Source organism: Schistocerca gregaria, chromosome X (assembly GCF_023897955.1).
Source record: "Schistocerca gregaria isolate iqSchGreg1 chromosome X, iqSchGreg1.2, whole genome shotgun sequence".
Taxonomy (NCBI): Eukaryota; Metazoa; Arthropoda; class Insecta; order Orthoptera; family Acrididae; genus Schistocerca; species Schistocerca gregaria.
This window is the reverse complement of record NC_064931.1, coordinates 209,430,538-209,450,372: the sequence shown is the minus strand read 5'-3', so window position 1 is coordinate 209,450,372 and position 19,835 is coordinate 209,430,538. Positions and strand designations below refer to the sequence as shown.

Here is a 19,835-nt window from a genome sequence, read left to right as displayed (position 1 = left end):
AATCCCAATAATGAATGAGAAAATAAGAATGCAGGTATGCTACTATAAACAGCACAATGAACACATTATTGTTGCCAAAATAGACACAAAGACAACACCCATGACAGTAGTGCAAGTTTATGTGCCACTTAGCTCTGCATATGTAGAAGAGATTGAAAGAATGTGTTATGATGTAAGGGAATTTATTCAGACAGTTAAGGAAGGTGAAAATTTAATTATGATGGGTGACTGGAATTCAATAGTAAGAAAAGGGAAAAACAAAAGCAACTGTATGAATATCAAGAACACAAATGGGAAGTCAGTAGTAAGCAATAGAAGAGATATCTGAAAGGTGGAATGAATATAAAGAGGGTCCCTATAAGGCAAACAAACTTGAGGGCAATCTTTTAGAAAGAAAAGAGGAAGTAGATGCAGCTGAGATGAGGGATATGATACAGTGAGAAGAATTTGATGGAGCACTGAAAGATTTAAGTGGAAACCTTGAGTAGATGACATTCCCTCAGAGTTATTGAGATCCCTGGGAGAGCAAGCCATGACAAAACCTCTACATAACTGTGTGAGACGTATGATATAGGGGGAATACTCTCAGGCCTCAGGAAGAAAAAAAAAGCACTGGACTGCACTCTTTGAAATTTTGAAGGTAGTACAATGAAATACAAGGAGCAAAGGATTATTTACAACTTAAATAGAAACCAGACTGCAATTATAAGAGTTAAAGCAGGGCTTAACAACTGGCCGGTTTTGAGTGCGAGTACTCGCGTCTGCTCAGGCACGTGCTTGTGAGCAGGTGCAAGGTCGCGGAGTGGGGAGGGAGGGTAAATGCGCGCGCACGTTTGAATGTGATCTCGCGTTCTTAGCAGATTTAACTAGCCATCTGAATGCTTTGAACATTTTACTACAAGGTAAAGATCTGCTAATTACTCATTTCATAGATCGAATACGAGCTTTTAAAATGAAATTGACACTTTGGGTGAGTAAGCTGGAAACAGGAAACCGAGCTTATTTTCCTAAATTATCATCCATGCAAGATGTTCACAAAGACTGTGAACGTTATTCCCATAGTTCAGTTGATCAGCACTTTCAAGATCTGAGAGCACTAGACAGTGATTTTGATCTGTTCTCTCCATATTCAGCGAATATTTAAGAGATTCGTCCTGAGCTGCAGCAAGAAATTATTGACCTGCAGTGTGACAGAGAATACAGAGACAAATTTCAGAACAAGAAAAACATTTTGGAATTCTACAGACACTTCCCTCAGGATAGATTTCCTCATTTGCACAAACTGGTGGCTACAATAATATCAGTGTTCGGTTCCACGTATGTTTGTGAACAACTGTTCTCTGCAATGAAATATAACAAGACGCGCCTGAGAAACGCATTGTCTGATCGAAATTTAAACTGCACGCTGCGCCTAAAATGCACAAGAACAGTTACTCGCAACATAGACGCAATTGTAAAGGGCAAAAAGTACAAGATAACTGAGAATCCCACACTTCAGTGACACCTTCTATTGTGTAACAGTTCATAAATTAATGCGAATGTAGAGGCATACACTAAACTAATAAAATTATGTGGCATGTGTACATTCTCCTTTATTTGTTTCATTTGCCGCAGTAATAATTCGTGAGTGATATCCCTGCAGGTGGCCGCGGATTTACATTGACTGGCGGCAGCTGTTACGTGCCCCACGTGCCTCTCCCCACTCTCCGCTCTGGCCCGGTAGTGGGGGTAGCGTGCTCGCGCTGCTCCGTGCTCGCGCCTTGCTGCTCACAGCTTGCTCCGCGAGCACGTATGTTGTGAAGTCCTGAGTTAAAGGGTATGAAAGGGGAACTGATGTTGAGAAGGGAATCAGACAGGGTTTTAGCCTATCCCTGATGTTATTTAGCCTGTACATTGAACAAGCAGTAAAGGAAACCAAGGAGAAATATTTAAAGGGAATTAAAGTTGGAGAAGAAACAAAAACTTTAAGGTTTACCCATAGCATTGTATTCTGTCAGAGATGGCAAAGCACCTGCAAGAGCAGTTACATGGAATGGATAGTGTCTAAAAAAGAGATTATAAGATGAATATCAACAAAAGTAAAACAAAGGTAATGGAATGTAGTTGAATTAAGTTTGAAGGGGAATATGACAAGGCTTAATGATTTTATCATCAATGACAGTGACCACAGACACCTGCAGACTTATATGAAATGTTTCTATTGGTTTATACATCCCACAGACGACTGGAGAAACTGTACAAGAAAAGAGGTATATTACTTTGTGATCTGGATTTCTTTTCTTGGGGTTGTGACAATGGCGTTATTCCTAAATTTTCCTAAATGTATATGAGTTGAATGCCATATGCAAACAATGAAAGATATGAGATTAACAAAAGGATTAGCCAAGCACATCTCTGTGAAATAATTCGACAAATATGCAGTGTCTTAAATTACATAGGGGCTGTCCTAATTAAGTTGGGTTTTTCACTGACAAAATCTCTCTCACATTATGGCCGGGATACAGTGAACAGTATGAAGTTTAATCAAGCTGCAATGGTATCAGGTATGAACACACTGAAGCAGAAAGAGTCATAAAAAAATTAGCAACTAAAGTGCACAGGAAAAACATAATATTTGACCCAAAACAAATGGTAGGAAACCTCTGTGAAGAAGCTACAGCAGCACTGAGAACAGGTCTTAATTGACTATTCTTTGATGCAACAGTATGTGTTCTATCAGCTGATCTCCCCCCCCCCCCCCCCCCCCCATCTTTTTGTCGTGATGTGCCATATGTTTCTTATGTAACCAATTCAATTCAGCACTTCGTCATTAGTTATTCAATCTACTTATCTGATTTTCAGCATTCTTTTATAGTACCACATTTCCGAAGCTTCTATTCTCATCTGTACTGCTTATTGTTCATGTTTTACTTGTGCACTCCAGAAAACGACCTTCAGAAAATACTTCATAACACTTAAACTTATATTGCATGCTATCAAATTCCTCTTGATATGTTCTTATATGCTCTTCACTTCAGCCATCGTCATTTATTTTGCTTCCCAAATAGCTGAACATCTCTACTACTTTTAGTGTCTTATTTCCTAATTTCATCCCTGCAGCATCACTTCATTTAATTCAACTACATTCCATTACCTTTGTTTTACTTTAGTTTATGTTCATTTTATAGTCTCTTTTCAAGGAACTATCCATTCCATTTAACTGCTCTTCCAGGCGCTTTGCCATCTCTGACAGAATTACGATACAACTCAGAGAATAACAACAGAAGACACTATCAGTACCATAATAGCATAATTGGTTTATCTTCCAAAAAATCAGGCAGAGGCTGTCTGATGGAAAAAGGATTGCAACACTAAGAAGGAGTTGTGTGACAAACACCAAGAAAGAGTTGTGTGACATAAACAAAAGTTGATAGGCGTGTTTCTAGTGGTGCCACTAAGAGGATGCAAATCAGGTTTGGTTTAAATATATGCTGTAATGGTAGTAAGTAATAGTTACCTTTGAGACTGGACACGGTGAGTTCATGTTAGTCAAGAATGCCTTTAAGGTGACAAAGACACCTCACTGAGTTTGAATGAGGTAGTGTAACAGGCCAACAAGAAGCTGGATGTTCCTTCTGCGATACTGCAGAAAGACTTGGCACCAATGTAGCCACTGTATGTGGTTGCTGACAGCTATGGTCACGAGAATGTATGGTCGGTAGAAGACTGGACTCTAGACGGCCTTGTGGCACTATCAAGAGGGAATACCATTGTGTTCAGTGTATGGTTCTGGCTAATCATACTGCATCTGCACCAGCAATTAGAGTAGCAATTGGTACCACAGAGATACAACAAATTAATTACTTCATAGACAGCTGCCCTGTAGCATGCATTCTACTGACTTCAGAGCACTGCCATTTGTGACATCAATGGTGTCAAATGAGTGATCATTGGAGGGCAGGGTAGAGGAGTGTTGTGTTTCCTGATGAAAGCTGGTTCCACCTCAGTCCCAGTGATGGCTATGCAGTGGTTAGGAGGAGGCCAGGAGAGCACCTGCAACCAACCTGCTTGTGGCTAGACACACTGGACCTACACCTGAAGTTATGGTCTGAAGTGTGATTCCATAAGACAGCAGGAGCACTCTTATGGCTATCTCCTGCACTCTGACTGCAAATCTGTGATTCAATCTGGTGATTGGACCTGTTGTGCTGCCTTCATGAACTGTTTAGCAACAGGATAATGCTCACCCACATACTACTGTTGTACCCTATGTTGCCTTGGCCTGCTTGATCACCAGATCTGTCTCCAATTGAGTACATATGAGACATCATTGGATAACAACTCAAGCATCATTGGCAGACAACATTAACCACCCATTTATTGACCAACCAACTGCAACAGGCATGGAATTCCATCCCACAAACTGACATCAGGCACCTGTACAACACAACACATCCATGTTTACTTGCATGTATTGAACATTCTGGTGGTTACTTTTGTTATTAATGTACCAGCATTTCACATTTGCTACAGATTATCTCCCACATACATTAACCTGTGATCTTGCTTTGTTAATCACTTAAATATGGTACCTTGACAAATGTTTTCCCAAAATTTCATTACTCTACATAAATTATTTTTTGGTGCTGCAATTTTTCCCCGTCAGAGTATTAGTGGAGCAAGGGAAAGTTCTTAATGAACTCAAGAGAAATGAATTAATTGTGGTCACCAAAGTGGATGAAGGAGAATGCAACTGTTGTTTTAGATACAGCTGAATACCACAAGAAGATGAAACAACTGTTGGTGCAGCCAGTGTACCTTAAGCCCAAATGTGATCTGACAAACAAGATCATAAGAAAACTGACAAATCTGTTATCAGACTATAAATGAGCAGCTATACGTCTGAGAGTTTGACACTATGTTCACTTGTCTCACCAAGAATATACACTACTGGCCATTAAAATTGCTACACCATGAAGATGACGTGCGACAGACGTGAAATTTAACTGACAGGAAGAAGATGCTGTGATATGCAAATGATTAACTTTTCAGAGCATTCACACAAGGTTGACACCGGAGGCGACACCTACAACGTGATAACATGAGGAAAGTTTCCAATTGATTTCTCATACAGAAACAGCAGTTGACCGGCATTGCCTGGTGAAATGTTGTTGTGATGCCTCGTGTAAGGAGGAGAAATGCATACCATCATGTTTCCAACTTTGATAAAGGTCGGATTCTAACCTATCGCTATTGCAGTTTATCGTATCGCAACATTGCTGCTCGCGTTGGTCAAGATCCAATGACTGTTAGCAGAATATAGAATTGGTGGGATGCCGTGCTGCATCCCAATGGCCTCGTATCACTAGCAATCGAGATGACAGGCACCTTATCCGCATGGCTGTAATGGATTGTGCAGCCACGTCTCGATCCCTGAGTCAACAGATAGGGATGTTTGCAAGACAACAACCATCTGCTCGAACAGCTCGATGACGTTTACAGCAGCATGGACTATCAGCTCAGAGATCATGGCTGCGGTTACCCTTGACGCTGCATCACTGCAACGGTGCACTCAACAACGAACGTGGGTGCACGAATGGCAAAATGTCATTTTTTCGGATGAATCCAGGTTTTGTTTATGGCATCATGATCGTTGCAACTGTGTTTGGCGACACTGCGGTGAACACACATTGGAAGCATGTATTCGTCATCGAAATACTGGCATATCACCTGGCATGATGGTATGTGGTGCCATTGGTTACATGTCTGATCACCTCTTTTTCGCATTGACGGCACTTTGAACAGTGGACGTTACATATCAGATGTGTTAGACCCGTGGCTCTACCCTTCATTTGGTCCCTGCGGAACCCTACGTTTCAGCAGGATAATGCACGACCACATGTTGCAGGTCCTGTACGGGCCTTCTGGATACAGAAAATGTTCGACTGCTGCCCTGGCCAGCACATTCTCCAGATTTCTCACCAATAGAAAAGTCTGGTCAATGGTGGCCGAGCAACTGACTCTTCACAATATGCCAGTCACTACTCTTGATGAACTGTGGTATCATGTTGAAGCTGTATGGGCAGCTGTACCTGTACATGCCATCCGAACTCTGTTTGACTCAATGCCCAGGCGTATCAAGCCGTTATTTCAGCCAGAGGTGGTTGTTCTGTGTGCTGATTTCTCAGAATCTATGCACCCAAATTACGTGAAAATGTAATCACATGCCAGTTCTAGTATAATATATTTGTTCAATGAATAGCCATTTATCATCTGTATTTCTTCTTGGTGTAGAAATTTTAATGGCCAGTAGTGCATTATCCCAGTAGTGCATTATCCATCAAAGGTTGATAAAGAAGGATGCCCACTGAGATCAATAGTGAAAAGGATTAAATCCCCTGTGAACATTTAGCTATCAGGGAAACTGAAGCATCTGGTCAGAAAAATTACCTCTTTTGCAAAAGATTCCATTTTTTTTTTTTTTTGTTGGAAATATTACATACAGTAACAGTATCCTCAACATATGCGCAGGTGAACTTTAATATCAGATCTTTATTTACTAACATCCCAGTAGCAGATGTGATGTAGATCATTGGGGTGAAATTGCTCCAGAAATATGTGACTTGGTTGAATTATACTTGCAGTCAAGGTATTTTAAGTACAGGTTGTCCCAGGGGAAATGGTCAATATTCTGGGATATGACAGGCATTATCATTTCAAACAAATAACTTAATATTGATATAAGCTCTATTCTGATTGGTTTCCAAGACAGAACACATTTCATGTACACCATCATATATTTTCTGTATATTCAATACATTGTCAGGTTTATACATGTACAACAGTTAGTAAACATTACAACATGCATTTTACAAAGTATCAACTGAAAAATACATTTTTAACACATTTACCTCTAAGCATTATTGTACACATTACATTACAGCTGTTTCACAGTTCACGATAGAAGTCCGAATATCCCACTGTTGACTTCAGCATATTTGTGTGCTCATCAGAGAACATGCTGAGTTATTTGTCTGAGTGCCTCTGCATATTCCCTAATGAGAGCAACAGTGTCCATGATGTGATCAAGCAGTTCCTCTCACATATTCCCCTTTCATTTGTACACCTCAAATTTTATCCAACTCCATAAACAAAAATCTAATGGCATAAGATCTTTCAATCTTGGTGGCCATTTGATTGTACTATCATGACCACAATCACTGTGTGCTGCTAACAGAACTATACTGTACCATTTCAACAATGTGCTGTTGTCCATGCACAGATTGTTGAACTATGCATTCAGAAGGAGGTGGGAACTTGGAAGAATACCTGTTTCATGTAATGTGCTTAAGCCTCTAGTAAACACTCTATGATCAGGAATTCAACATGTTAGAAAGCATCAGTGGTATTTTTTGGCAGCATCAGAAGGACTACCATTGCAAAAGCCACAAGAATACACCTGCATATTCTTCATTGGTGTAGATGGTTAGCACTTTAGCCATCACATGTACAAACAAAGTTAACTGACACTTCTCTCTGATACACTCTCAATCCCTCGTACTACTCTACTCACATCATGGACATCCTGAGCAAAGAGGTCGAATGTAGTGAGTAAGGTTGGGCTAGAACAAAATGTCTAAGAGGTTGGGTGGGTAAGACATGTACATGCCTACCACCAGAACAGAAACAAGTGTACATGGAATGTGTTCTATCCTGGAAACCATTTGGAATACACCCAAGTGAAATTTTTCGCTTTGAATGAGTGTTCCTGTCATGTCACCAGCATATGGAGGAAATTTATGATGAATGTAATGGGGTTGCTATGGGATCTCCTGACCTGTAGCCACTACCATTTTCATGGATGATTTTGACGAACATGCTTAACATTAATGCAGAACTAAAACCATGCAATGTGAGTGACATGCTTGTTGTATGGCCACACAACAGGAAAGAGCTACATAAATTTCTTGATTTTCTGAACAACAGTTATTCAAAAATCAGTGTTGCCATGGAGGAGGAGAGTAGTTTTAGATGTGTGCATCTACAGAAGGCCTGAAAATGTTCTAGGGCACAAAGGTAATAGTAAAACTAAAAGCACAAACAGATATCTAGACTCTCCTTCATAACACCACCCAGGCAAAGTGCAAACTTCTATGAAGATTCTGTCCTTGCACACATTCCACATCAGTGATAGTAAGAGCTCGTGATAAACGTTTCCTCAGGGGAACAATGATGTTCAATGACTATGATGAACTTCCATAAATAAGGCTATTGTGTCTAGAGTGACCAACTCCATAGTCAGAACCCTTTGGAAGAATGGTTTAAGCTACATAGTAACACTACATACATAAATACACAAGACAAAGGGCTTCCTCTGACCTAGAACAAACATGTCTGACTGCCTTCACAATGTGGGAGTACATGAAATGACATGCATTTGTGGCAAGCTATATACAGTGTGTTACAAAAAGGTACAGCCAAACTTTCAGGAAACATTCCTCACACACAAATAAAGAAAAGATGTTATGTGGAAATGTGTCCGGAAATGATTAATTTCCATGTTAGAGCTCATTTTAGTTTCGTCGGTATGTACTGTACTTCCTCGATTCACCGCCAGTTGGCACAATTGAAGGAAGGTAATGTTGACTTTGGTGCTTGTGTTGACATGCGACTAATTGCTGTACAGTACTATCATCAAGCACATCAGTACGTAGCATCGACAGTGAGTGTTCATCATGAACATGGTTTTGCAGTCAGTGCTATGTTTACAAATGCGGAGTTGGCAGATGCCCATGTGATGTATGGATTAGCATGGGGCAATAGCCGTAGTGCGGTACGTTTGTATCGAGACACATTTCCAGAACAAAGGTGTCCCGACAGGAAGACTTTCGAAGCAATTGATCGGCGTCTTAGGGAGCACGGAACATTCCAGCCTAAGACTCGCGACTGGGGAAGACCTAGAACGACAAGGACACCTGCAATGGATGAGGCAATTCTTCGTGCAGTTGACGATGACCCTAATGTCAGCGTCAGAGAAGTTGCTGCTGTACAAGGTAACGTTGACCACGTCATTGTATGGAGAGTGCTGTGGGAGAACCAGTTGTTTTCATACCATGTACAGCGTGTGCAGGCACTGTCAGCAGCTGATTGGCCTCCACAGGTACACTTCGGTGAATGGTTCATCCAACAATGTGTCAATCCTCATTTCAGTGCAAATGTTCTCTTTACGGATGAGGCTTCATTCCAACGTGATCAAATTGTAAATTTTCACAATCAACATGTGTGAGCTGAAGAGAATCCGCACGCAACTGTGCAATCACGTCATCAACACAGATTTTCTGTGAATGTTTGGGCAGGCATTGTTGATGTCGATTGGGCCCCATGTTCTTCCACCTATGCTCAATGGAGCACGTTATCATGAATTCATAGGGGATACTCTACCTGTGCTGCTAGAACATGTGCCTTTACAAGTATGACACAACATGTGGTTCATGGATGATGGAGCTCCTGCACATTTCAGTCAAAGTGTTCGTACACTTCTCAACAACAGATTCGGTGAGCGATACATTGGTAGAGGCAGACCAATTCCATGGCCTCCACGCTCTCCTGACCTCAATCCTCTTGACTTTAATTTATGGGGGCATTTGAATGCTCTTGTCTACGCAAAGCCGGTACCAAATGTAGAGACTATTCGTGCTCATATTGTGGACGGCTGTGATACAATACGCCATTCTCCAGGGTATTCTTGCTAACGGAGGACATTTTGAACATTTCCTGTAACAAAGTGTTTGAAAACACACTGGTACATTCTGTTGCTGTGTGTTTCCATTCCATGATTAATGTGATTTGAAGAGAAGTAATAACATGAGCTCCAACACGGAAAGTAAGTGTTTCCGGACACATGTTCACATAACATATTTTCCGGAAAGTTTGGCCGTACCTTTTTGTAACACCCTGTATTGGCAAAACGGCAAGGACACTAAAAGCATCTGGATATACTGCTATATTGTCTTAAAAAACACTTAAAGTACTAAAATGTACCAGTTTTTTTGGCCAAGTTGTAGTGGCCTTCCCCAGAGGAAAGCTTGATTAGTCAAGGTGTAAGTTCATCAGTATTATCACTTTCAATAGACCATCGATGTCACATTTAGTAGACTGTATTGGCCCTAAAATAATATTGGACAGTATAAAGAGAAAGGGAGAAGATGTATGGCCAACTATTTGTGAGCTGCATGACTGCAATAAATTTCTAGGGGCTGCGTTTTCCTGCTGTTGGTAGTAGAAATACAACACGAGTTGTGCATTTGCAGTTTGTTAAGCTGGTTGTGGCTGTCTTCAGTAAACTCGCTGGCCTGCAATCACAACTGGCCCATCATTCTGGGATTACTAGCAGCTAGGATGATGGGAGCCTGTAGCTGTCTTCCCTGGTGGTGTGTCAGGCTGCTTCAGGGTTTCGATTGCCTCTCTTATTTTTTGTGTACACATTCATGGCTGTCTTCCCAGTACTTTTGTGTCTTGAAACTTGATAGTCTGCCCACAGTTTTGATGGTTCACTGCTAGTGCTGATCCACTGTTTTGCCCCCTGCTATGCATTTGCTAACAGGCCTTCTGGTTTCCCCTATGTAGGCAGTACCACACTCACACTGTGTCTCTTTTACTGTGTTCTTAGTATACTCTACTAAACACTGGATCCTTTGGCCACCTCAGAATGCTGTTTTTATGTCTCCTTGGTTATGCACCCAGGCTACTTGATGAGTGAGACACTTGATTCAAAATAAGAACACCACTGGGAGCTGCTCTTTCATGTTCTATATCTGACATCCTATTGAACTTAGTAGCTCTTCATTTTCCTTTATTGTCATATCCACTGGATCAGAAGGCATCACACAGCTCCATCAATTCTTGTTTGATATTGATTTTGTCACTGATGCAGTCAAATCAAGCAGTCAGCACATGTAGTATGGCACACTTCTGAATCTGATGATGATGGGATTCAGCATGTAACTACCAGCTGATGTGGGGTAGGTTCCTGGCAGACCTTGTGACACAGTTTGCCATTTTGCCAGTGGGAGCTCCATAAACCTCCACACCCAGGAAAGGAAATGCTCCATCACTTTCTTGTTCAAGTGTGAACTGCATGTTCTCATGCAGACTGTTAACATGCTTATAGAATTTATGCAGCTCTGCTCTTCCATAAGGCAAGATGACAAATGTTTAGTCTACATATTGCAGCCAATAGCAAGAGTGGAATTGTGTGGAGCTTAAGGCAGTTTACACAGATGCTCACATAAAGATGTTTTCTGGTCTCAGAGAGAGTGGGATCTCATTGCCACTCTGTCCATTTGTTCATAGTGTCTACCATGCCAGGTGAAATAGGTTGGTGACAAACAAAACAGCACCAGCTCACAGATATAGGGTGGTATTCATTCCTCAATGACGTTGACTGTCTCTTCTCTTGGAATATTGGTGAAGAGAGACATTATGCCAAAGCCAACAAATATATGAGTTTTTCCATTGTTTGCTTAAGTATATCAGTTTGCTGTACATGCTACTCTGATATAAGTTGAATGAAGTGAGTCAAATCCGTCACATATGATTCTGGATGTTCTATAAGGAATTGCAGGTTTATAGCCAGATACTTTACTAGATTGTAAGGAGTCGTGTCAAAATTAATAGTGAGCCTGAGAGGGGAAAGGGGGGGGGGGGGGAGAGGGAGTGGTACCTCTCCTAATGGATCTTAGTTACTCCATAAATTCTTGGTGTTATTGTGATTTGGTGATGAGTCCCCTGGCTGTGTCATGATTAATTCTGGAGTCTTGGATTAAGGCTCACATCTCAGTAATAATCTTTGCTGTTGCATCACTGCCATGGACCTTGTAGATGGGATAACTCAACAATTCCACCATTTTTGATGCATATTGCATCCTTTCCATTGCAACTGTGGCTTTGCCTTTATGCATTTGGAGAACCATGATCTCCATTCCTCTACACTCTTCTATGGCAGGTCTTTCTTCCTGAGAGATGTTACATTAGTGTGGTTTTACTCTGTTTAGGGTTCTGAGTGTATCTTGTGTGACCTTTTTGGCTTCAATGTGTGAGACTTGTTGGAATGCTGATTTGACAGAATTAATATTATGAATTAATATTATGAAAAATTGGACGGAATGGCAATGGGCTTCCCCTTTCTCTGATAGCGTTGAACAGCTTTATGCAAACTTTCTTAAACTCCAAGCAATTGCTGCTGTTGGCTGTGATACACGGATGACACATTCATCATTTGGGTGCATTTAGAAGCAGAGCAGCAAAATTTGTATCAGTGTATTAACACCCTACATAATAACATCCAGTATGAGAAAGTAACAGCATGGTTCTGTTCTTGATATGGGGGTTTACAGAAATGCCAGTGACAAAATGGTAAACTGGGTTACAAGGTCTACAGGAAAACAATGCACACCAACATGTACATACACACCAAATCTCATAATCATAAGGTTTGGAAATGTTCCATTCTACTCACATTGACCATTTGAGGCCTCTGCATCAGTGATAAAAACAATATCAAACATGAATTGATAGATCTGTCAAACACCTTCTAAGTCAATGGATATCGCAATAAAACAATAAGAAGAGTTTACAAGTTCAGTTGTATGCCAGATACAGAAAATGAAATAAAAGCACAGCTCCTGATGGTGCATCTACCTGACGTCAGGGGCATCAGTCACTGAGCAGCCTAGCTGCTTCACCAATGAGTCATCAAGCCCGCCTTCTGGAGTGACCACAGGATCTAGGATTTGGTACGGTCCACTAAGGATATTGGCACTAATGATGCACAAACAAAGTTGCAGGCACGCTATGGAGTTTTGAGAAGCATGAGTACTGGCAAAACAGCTGTGGCTGTGCACACAAAATGTAAGAGAGGCAATCAAAACCTTGAAGCAGCCTGACAATATGGACAGGGAAGACAGCTACAGCCTCCCAGTGTTCTGGCTATTAGCAATCCCAGTATGACTGCGTATGCACAACTGGTGTCACCTTTCTCCTACTAATAGCAGGTGAACACAACCCCCAGAAGTTTACTGCAGATTTGTAATGGGCTACCAACTTCCAGTAAGCTGTACAACCCACAGTCATCCACATATTCCAACCCCTTCTCCTTATACACATCAATGTTATTTTAAGACTAATAAAATCTACTAAATATGATATCGGTGGCCTAGTGACACTGCCAGGATGCAAAATATTGGTGTACCCGAAACCCAGATAATCAGTTCTTTCTCTGAGGAACTGTGGCCAAAACACTGGTACATTTTAGTATTTTAAATATTGTGTAAGATGACAGGGCAATATACATAGAATGCTTTTAATGCTATTGACACCTGTCATTGAAGCCTACGTGTTTACACCAGTAAATTAATGCATTAAAGAACATGAATACCACATACACTTACGGCAAATGGTAAAATCAACAGTAGCAGAGTGCAAAGTAAAACGTGACCAGGTTATGAATTTTAAGAACATATGGGTCCTTGTGGCCAATGGCCTTGCCACAGTGGTAACACCGGTTCCCATAAGATCATCGTAGTTAAGTGCTGTCGGGCCGGGCTAGCACTTGGATGAGTGACCATCAAGTCGGCCGAGTGCTGTTGGCAAGCGGGGCACACTCAGCCCTTGTGAGGAAAACTGAGGAGATACTTGATTAAGAAGTAGCAGCTCCGGTCTTGGAAACTGACATACAGCCGGGAGAGTGGTGTACTGATCACATGCCCCTCCATATCTGCATCCAGAGACACATTAGGGCTGAGGATGACCTGGCGGCCTGTCAGTACTGTTGGGCCTTCATGGCCTGTTCAGGAGGAGTTTACATTAGTTAATGGTCCCGAGAAACACTTTTAGAAGGAAAGCTCATGAATCAGTCAAAATAACAAAGAATGGATACAATTTCAATAGAGGTGATGATTAAAGGCTTCTGTCTTTCTGGCTACCCACTATTAAAGAAGTAAACACCCAGCCATGGTGAGTGGGGACATAAATAGGTACCAGGAGAAAATTGAGGCAGCACAGCAACAATAAAATTTTGGATTCACCCTCTCCATCTTCTTTTAGTATGTGCCCAATGATGATGGTCCACAAATAGCAGCCAGAAGATGTTTGTCCAATGACTTCACTTCTCAGAAAAAGTGCAGGAGAATAGCCTTTTCTAAGTGGATGCAACACTGTCATTTCAAAGTGTTCAGCCAGTGGAATCCTGAAGAACATCTCACCACAGAGAGATAACTACTGAACAGTGAAGAAGTTTGAAGAGCAATATGTCAGAAGATTTTATCATCACCTGCAACAGGCACAAAAGCCTGAAGACTTCCAAATTCACATTTAGCCTGCTTTAATGCAATGTTGCAAAAACGTTATGAAATATAGTTTCAATTCTCTTGGTATCAGAGGTGTCATAAACATAAAACTTTTCCGGTGAAATGGCATCATACAATGGCTATTTGGACTAAAGTTCTTTATGATGTTCAGTGTTACTTACATTCGACACAGCGACAATCTTTTTTCAGAGCGCTGATGTATCCCTCTACACTGCTGTCCCCTCTTAGCTGCCCTCCTGTGAGATATCTGAAACAAAGCATTTATTTTTAACCAGGCAAATTATCCATCTAAGTAAGATCATTTTAAATGGGTTTTATTTTCATTGCATTATTTTTGAGCAATCTAACTCAAGGAAAGTGACACAATTCAGATAGTAGAAAGAAGGTTACTAGTACTTTTATAAGACCTTACTTACGTGTTATGGGATGATGCAATGTAGTAGTGATTCAACGGTTGAGACATATCTTGATAAACGACTTTGTGATCTGGCCTGAATATTTCAAATTCTTCTGACATCAGAAGGTTTGTAAAACCTAAGGAAGGAAATATGTATTTAATTTTTGTTCAATTAAATTGAACACTGCTGGAAATGACTGAAATATGTGATATTCATATCATTAATTTATGCCCTTAGATTAGATTTTTTTTAGTTTGCCCTTTAGCTTAAAAGTAAATACAAAGTCCATGCCCACTTTAGTTGCAGCTGATTTTGTTCCCAATCAACCCCATTTCAACTCACATTGTAGAAAAATATTTCAAGAGAGTGAAACATATGGGTAATCCAAAATAGGCTATCCAAATGTCACAGGTTGTGAAGCAGCCATTTAAACTGAGAATGTCATGCTCAGCAGAATGGGTGGCCAACTTTGTGGTGGTCATTTGTTTGAGTTGGCAGCTAGACTCACCTGAAGCCTGTCACTATGGCTGGGTCACCCTTTTTATACACTGGTATTGTCCATGCAAGTTTCAGAAAGTCTGAAGATACACCAGCAGTAAAACACTTATTAATTATCATAGTTAATGGTTCGGCAATTTTGTATATCATTTTCTTGTGGACATTAGTAGACATTCTGTATACACCCCAACTATCAGAAAGTTTATAAGATTTTACAATCTTTATTATATCTCTTTCGTTTTCTTTCCCCTCCCCCCCCCCCCCCCTTTCCAGTTCATCAAGGTGCATCTTTTGTCATTTATTATAGCCTCATGTCCCAGGCTGCCTTGCACGAGTCGTGAATTCCTTTGACAAACCTATCATTGCTTTTCTTTGTGCCTTCTTCTACATCTTTTAAGTCTCTTTGCTACCAAATATCTGCTGTATAGCACTTTATTTGCACTGGGATCTGTTGCTGTTCTGTAGTGATCATGTAATAGCAGTAGGATGCAATTTAATTTTTTCAGTTCATCAGTATACAATGCTTTTTCTTTCACACGGTGGCTGTGTTGTGACATGTTTGCAGGACATTTCTTTTTGGTCTTCTGTGGATAGATAGTCAAATTTGGCTTTGATGATCTGGAAAAACTCTTTAAATACATCAGTTGCTACCATTTCCTGCAATTCAGGCTCCCACTTTATAGTAGATACTGGTGTCTAAAAAGCATTTAATTTTTCCTTATTTATGACACTTTTTGTGAATACATCATTAGAATGCCAGCTGATGGCATTCCAAACCTCTTGATGTGTCAACAGACATAGTGCACTGCCCACGGGTGGTAACCACTGTAGCCAGCATCCACATGTTGTTTGCCCTATACGAGTGTGCCCATGCTGCTGAGAATGATGGATACTGCCCGATGTGCTAGGTGCATGGTAGCTGGGGGTGTGGGGACACGAAATGGAGAAGAGTTCAGGGTTGTTTTTCATGGAGAAGCTCTGATGGGGCACTGTCATGGATGGGAATTGTCCTGTACATACTCAGGAACATGTTGAGTGCAGTTGTGATGGTAGTGATTTAGACTGATTTCAGCATTTGCTGCTTATATGTCCACACCATCACTCTGTTTTGCCATTGAAGGATGGATGGAATGGCAGATTAAGAAGCTGCTTTATACCACTGAAGACACAGAAGTTGTCACCATGAATTGTTGCTTACTGTCTGATATGATGGTTTTGGAAGGCTTTCGATGGCTAGAATCTGGAAAAGTGTGTTAATTCTGATTTGTTGTGCTGGATGCTATACTGATGACATATGGGTAACTGGATTAAGCATCCACGACTAATAACCACACAGAGACCAGAGATGGCCTCACATAATCCAAACGAATGTGGTCCCAGGGTGATGGGGGGTTGTCCTGGAGACAAAAACTCATGGAGGTGCAGCCTGATGATGGGAGCAAGTGGTACAGCTGCACACCATAGCTTCTGTGTCCTCATCTAAACCTGGTCAGAAAAAACATGTCACCATGCTAGAGCTTTCATGTATGACATTCAACAGTGACCACAATGGAGTAGTTGTAAAACCTGAGGCCACAGGGCTGCCAGGATGATGACATGGTGAGTGTCTGCCTCAGTGTCTATCAGAAGGACACACTGTAGTAGAGGTTAGTTGAGGCCCAGAGCTCTGGACTGGTGTTCTTTGATAAGTATGTGGGCTACCCATGGAGTACACAGTGTATGACTTGCCATAAGATTGGGTGGCAGAGCGTGTACACAGTTATTCGTGCAGCTGTAATGGACAACCTATTGAAGGCTTGTCTCTGTTCCCCATCTATGTGGAAATTTTAGATTTTCTGCTGGTCACGGGCCAGGCCTGGTCCAGTGGGTAGGTGAGATAGAGCATCTGCATTTGTATGTTGCACTGTGGCTTGTGTTTAATGGTATAATTGTAGAAGCTGACTAAAAGTACCCAATGCTGGAGCCATTGTGGTAGCCATTCAGGAAGACAAAGGCACAGCCCTAAAAGTACTATCATAGGTTTGTGGTGCATTGTTGGAGTGAACTTACTCCTAAATACTTAAACATGGAATTTATAAATTACAAAACCAAAAACAAGAACAATGGTGCATTACTACTAGTGATAAGAAGATGGGATGATTATACCATTAAAGGTGGAGCTGACTACTGGAAGCTTTATAGTCCTGTTGGCAACATTAATTGGCTGGTGAAATGGCAGCAGTGCAGCACACTGAGGCCAGTGCTGTGACATGGCAATATTAGCGCTTGTAACTTCACCTATTAATCAATGTGTGGTTTTCATGAGCAATAAAAAGGGTGGAAATGATGTTTATGTTGATCTCTATTCCAATTTTATGTACAGGTTCCGGAACTCTTGGAACAGAGGTGATGATAAACTTTTTTTGTTGTGTGTATATTCAGCAAACTAGTTAAAAATCAGTATTATCATATCTCAATGAGAAACCTGAAACTTTCACCACAGGGAAGGCATGTCCTTTGGCTGCATGAAAAGCGTTATTCAACATGGTGGCATTGCTGTCAGGATTCCTGTGAACCATAATCCATAGGTAGCGGTCATCAACTGCAGTGTAGCCCTTCGTTGGCATTTGCCTGAGCGAGGCATTTCATCGACAGTTCTTGTCTCTGTATCAATTTTAAAAGAATAGTTGACCACGAACTGGATACATATGTACTCAGTAGAAGAGTTCATAATGGAAGGGAACCTCCATGGTACACAGTGGCTGTAAAAAATTTTCTAAAGAAGCAAAGATTACTTCATAATAGGTGTAAAACTAAGTGCAGGGCTATAGATAGAGAAATGCTGAATGAAATTTACACAAAAGTCTTTGGTCACTTACCTAGTAGCATCAAAAGTCTGACAGATAGCCATATAGCATTTAAAAGGAAATTAAAAGAATTTCTTAATGGCAACTCCTTCTACGCATTAGATGAATTTTTGGATTTAGCAAGTGGGTAATTTCAAAATAAACAAATAAATAAATAAAAAGAAAATGAGTGTCATGTAATATTTTGTGTAATGTAATATCTTGTAAGACACCTTTTATTAACCTGACATGTTCCACATCATTACGAAGTGTTGTATTCATGACCTATGAATCAAGTACTAATCTAATCTAATCTGGCTTTCAAGAGAGCAATGTGTGATGCTTTCAATGACTACTGTATTAGAATACTGTCAAGTGATCTTCCACAGAACCCAAAGAAACTCTGGTTGTATGTAAAGGTTGCTATTGGCATCAAAGTTAGTGTCCTGTCCCTATTGAATGAACAGGAACTGAAATTGAAGGTAGCAAAGCAAAAGCTGAAATGGTTAACTCAATTCTCAAATGTTTCTTTACAAATGAAAATCCATGAGAACTGTCCCAATTTAATCCTTGTAAGACTGGAAAGATGAATGAAATAAGCATTAGTGTGAGTGGTGCTGACAAAAAGTTGAAATCATTGAAATTGAAGAAAGCTCTGGGATCTGATGGAATCCCTGTCAGTTACTATACTGAATTTGCAGCTGAGTTAGCCCCTCTTATAACTACAATCTTTTATAGATCCCATGAACCAAAAACCATGCCCAGTTCTTGGAAAAAGACACAGGTCACACCTATCTACAAGAAGGGTAGCAGAAGTGATCCACAAAACTACTGTCCAGTATCCTTGACATCAATTTATTGTAGAATATTAGAACACATTCTGAGCCCAAACATAATGAGGCAACTTGAACAGAATGACCGTCTGAATGTGAGCCAGCATGGATTCAAAAACATCGATCATGTGAAACCCAACTTACACTTTCCTCATACGATGTACTGAAAGCTCTAGATCAAGGCAACCAGGTACATGCAGTATTTCTTGATTGCTGAAAAGCATTTGACTCAGTGCTGCACCTACATTTATAGTCAAAGATATGATCATATGAGGTATCAAGTGAAATTTGTCATAGGGAGGACAGAGCATGTTATTGTGGATGGAGAGTCATCGTCAGATGCAGAAATATCTTTGCGTGTGTGCTCCATGAAAGTGTATTGGGACCCTTGCTGTTCATATTGTATATTAATGACCTTGCAGACAAAATTAATAATAAAATCCAGCTTTTTGCTGACAATGCAGTTATCTATAGTGAAGTGTATCTGAAGAAAGCTGCATAAATATTCAGTTATATCTTGATATGATTTCAGCATGATGCAGAGGTTTGGCAACTGGCTCTACACGTTCAGAAATGTAAAATTTTGCACTTCACAAAACGAAAAAACATAGTATCCTATGACTATAATATCAATTAGTCACTGTTGAATTAGGCCAACTCATACAAATACCTGGGTGTAACACTTTGTATGGATATGAAATTGAATGATCATGTAGGTTCAGTCGTGGGTAAAGCAGGTAGTAGACTTTGGTTTATTGGTAGAATATTGGGGAAGTGCAATCAGTCTACAAACAAGAATGCTTACAAATCACTCGTGCAATCAGTTCTAGAATATTGTCCAAGTATGTGGGACCCATCCCAGATAGGACTAACAGGGTATACTGAACGTATGCAGAGAAGGCCGGCATGAATGGTGTGGGACCCATACCAGATAGG

At 40.6% G+C, this 19,835-nt stretch overlaps 1 protein-coding gene across 4 annotated transcripts in view; it reads right to left on the bottom strand.

The window, feature by feature from the left end:
• The window catches only part of LOC126298804 (1-phosphatidylinositol 4,5-bisphosphate phosphodiesterase eta-2-like), a 428,484-nt gene that overhangs the window by 66,290 nt on the left and 342,359 nt on the right, over positions 1 to 19,835 (bottom strand). For all 4 annotated transcript variants that reach the window (XM_049990266.1, XM_049990265.1, XM_049990268.1 and 1 more), the window contains exons 7-8: positions 14,762 to 14,879; positions 14,507 to 14,592 (exon numbers count right to left, since the gene is read on the bottom strand). In XM_049990266.1, the coding sequence (XP_049846223.1) occupies positions 14,507 to 14,592; positions 14,762 to 14,879 (204 nt within the window). The remainder of the gene's footprint in view (positions 1 to 14,506; positions 14,593 to 14,761; positions 14,880 to 19,835) is intronic.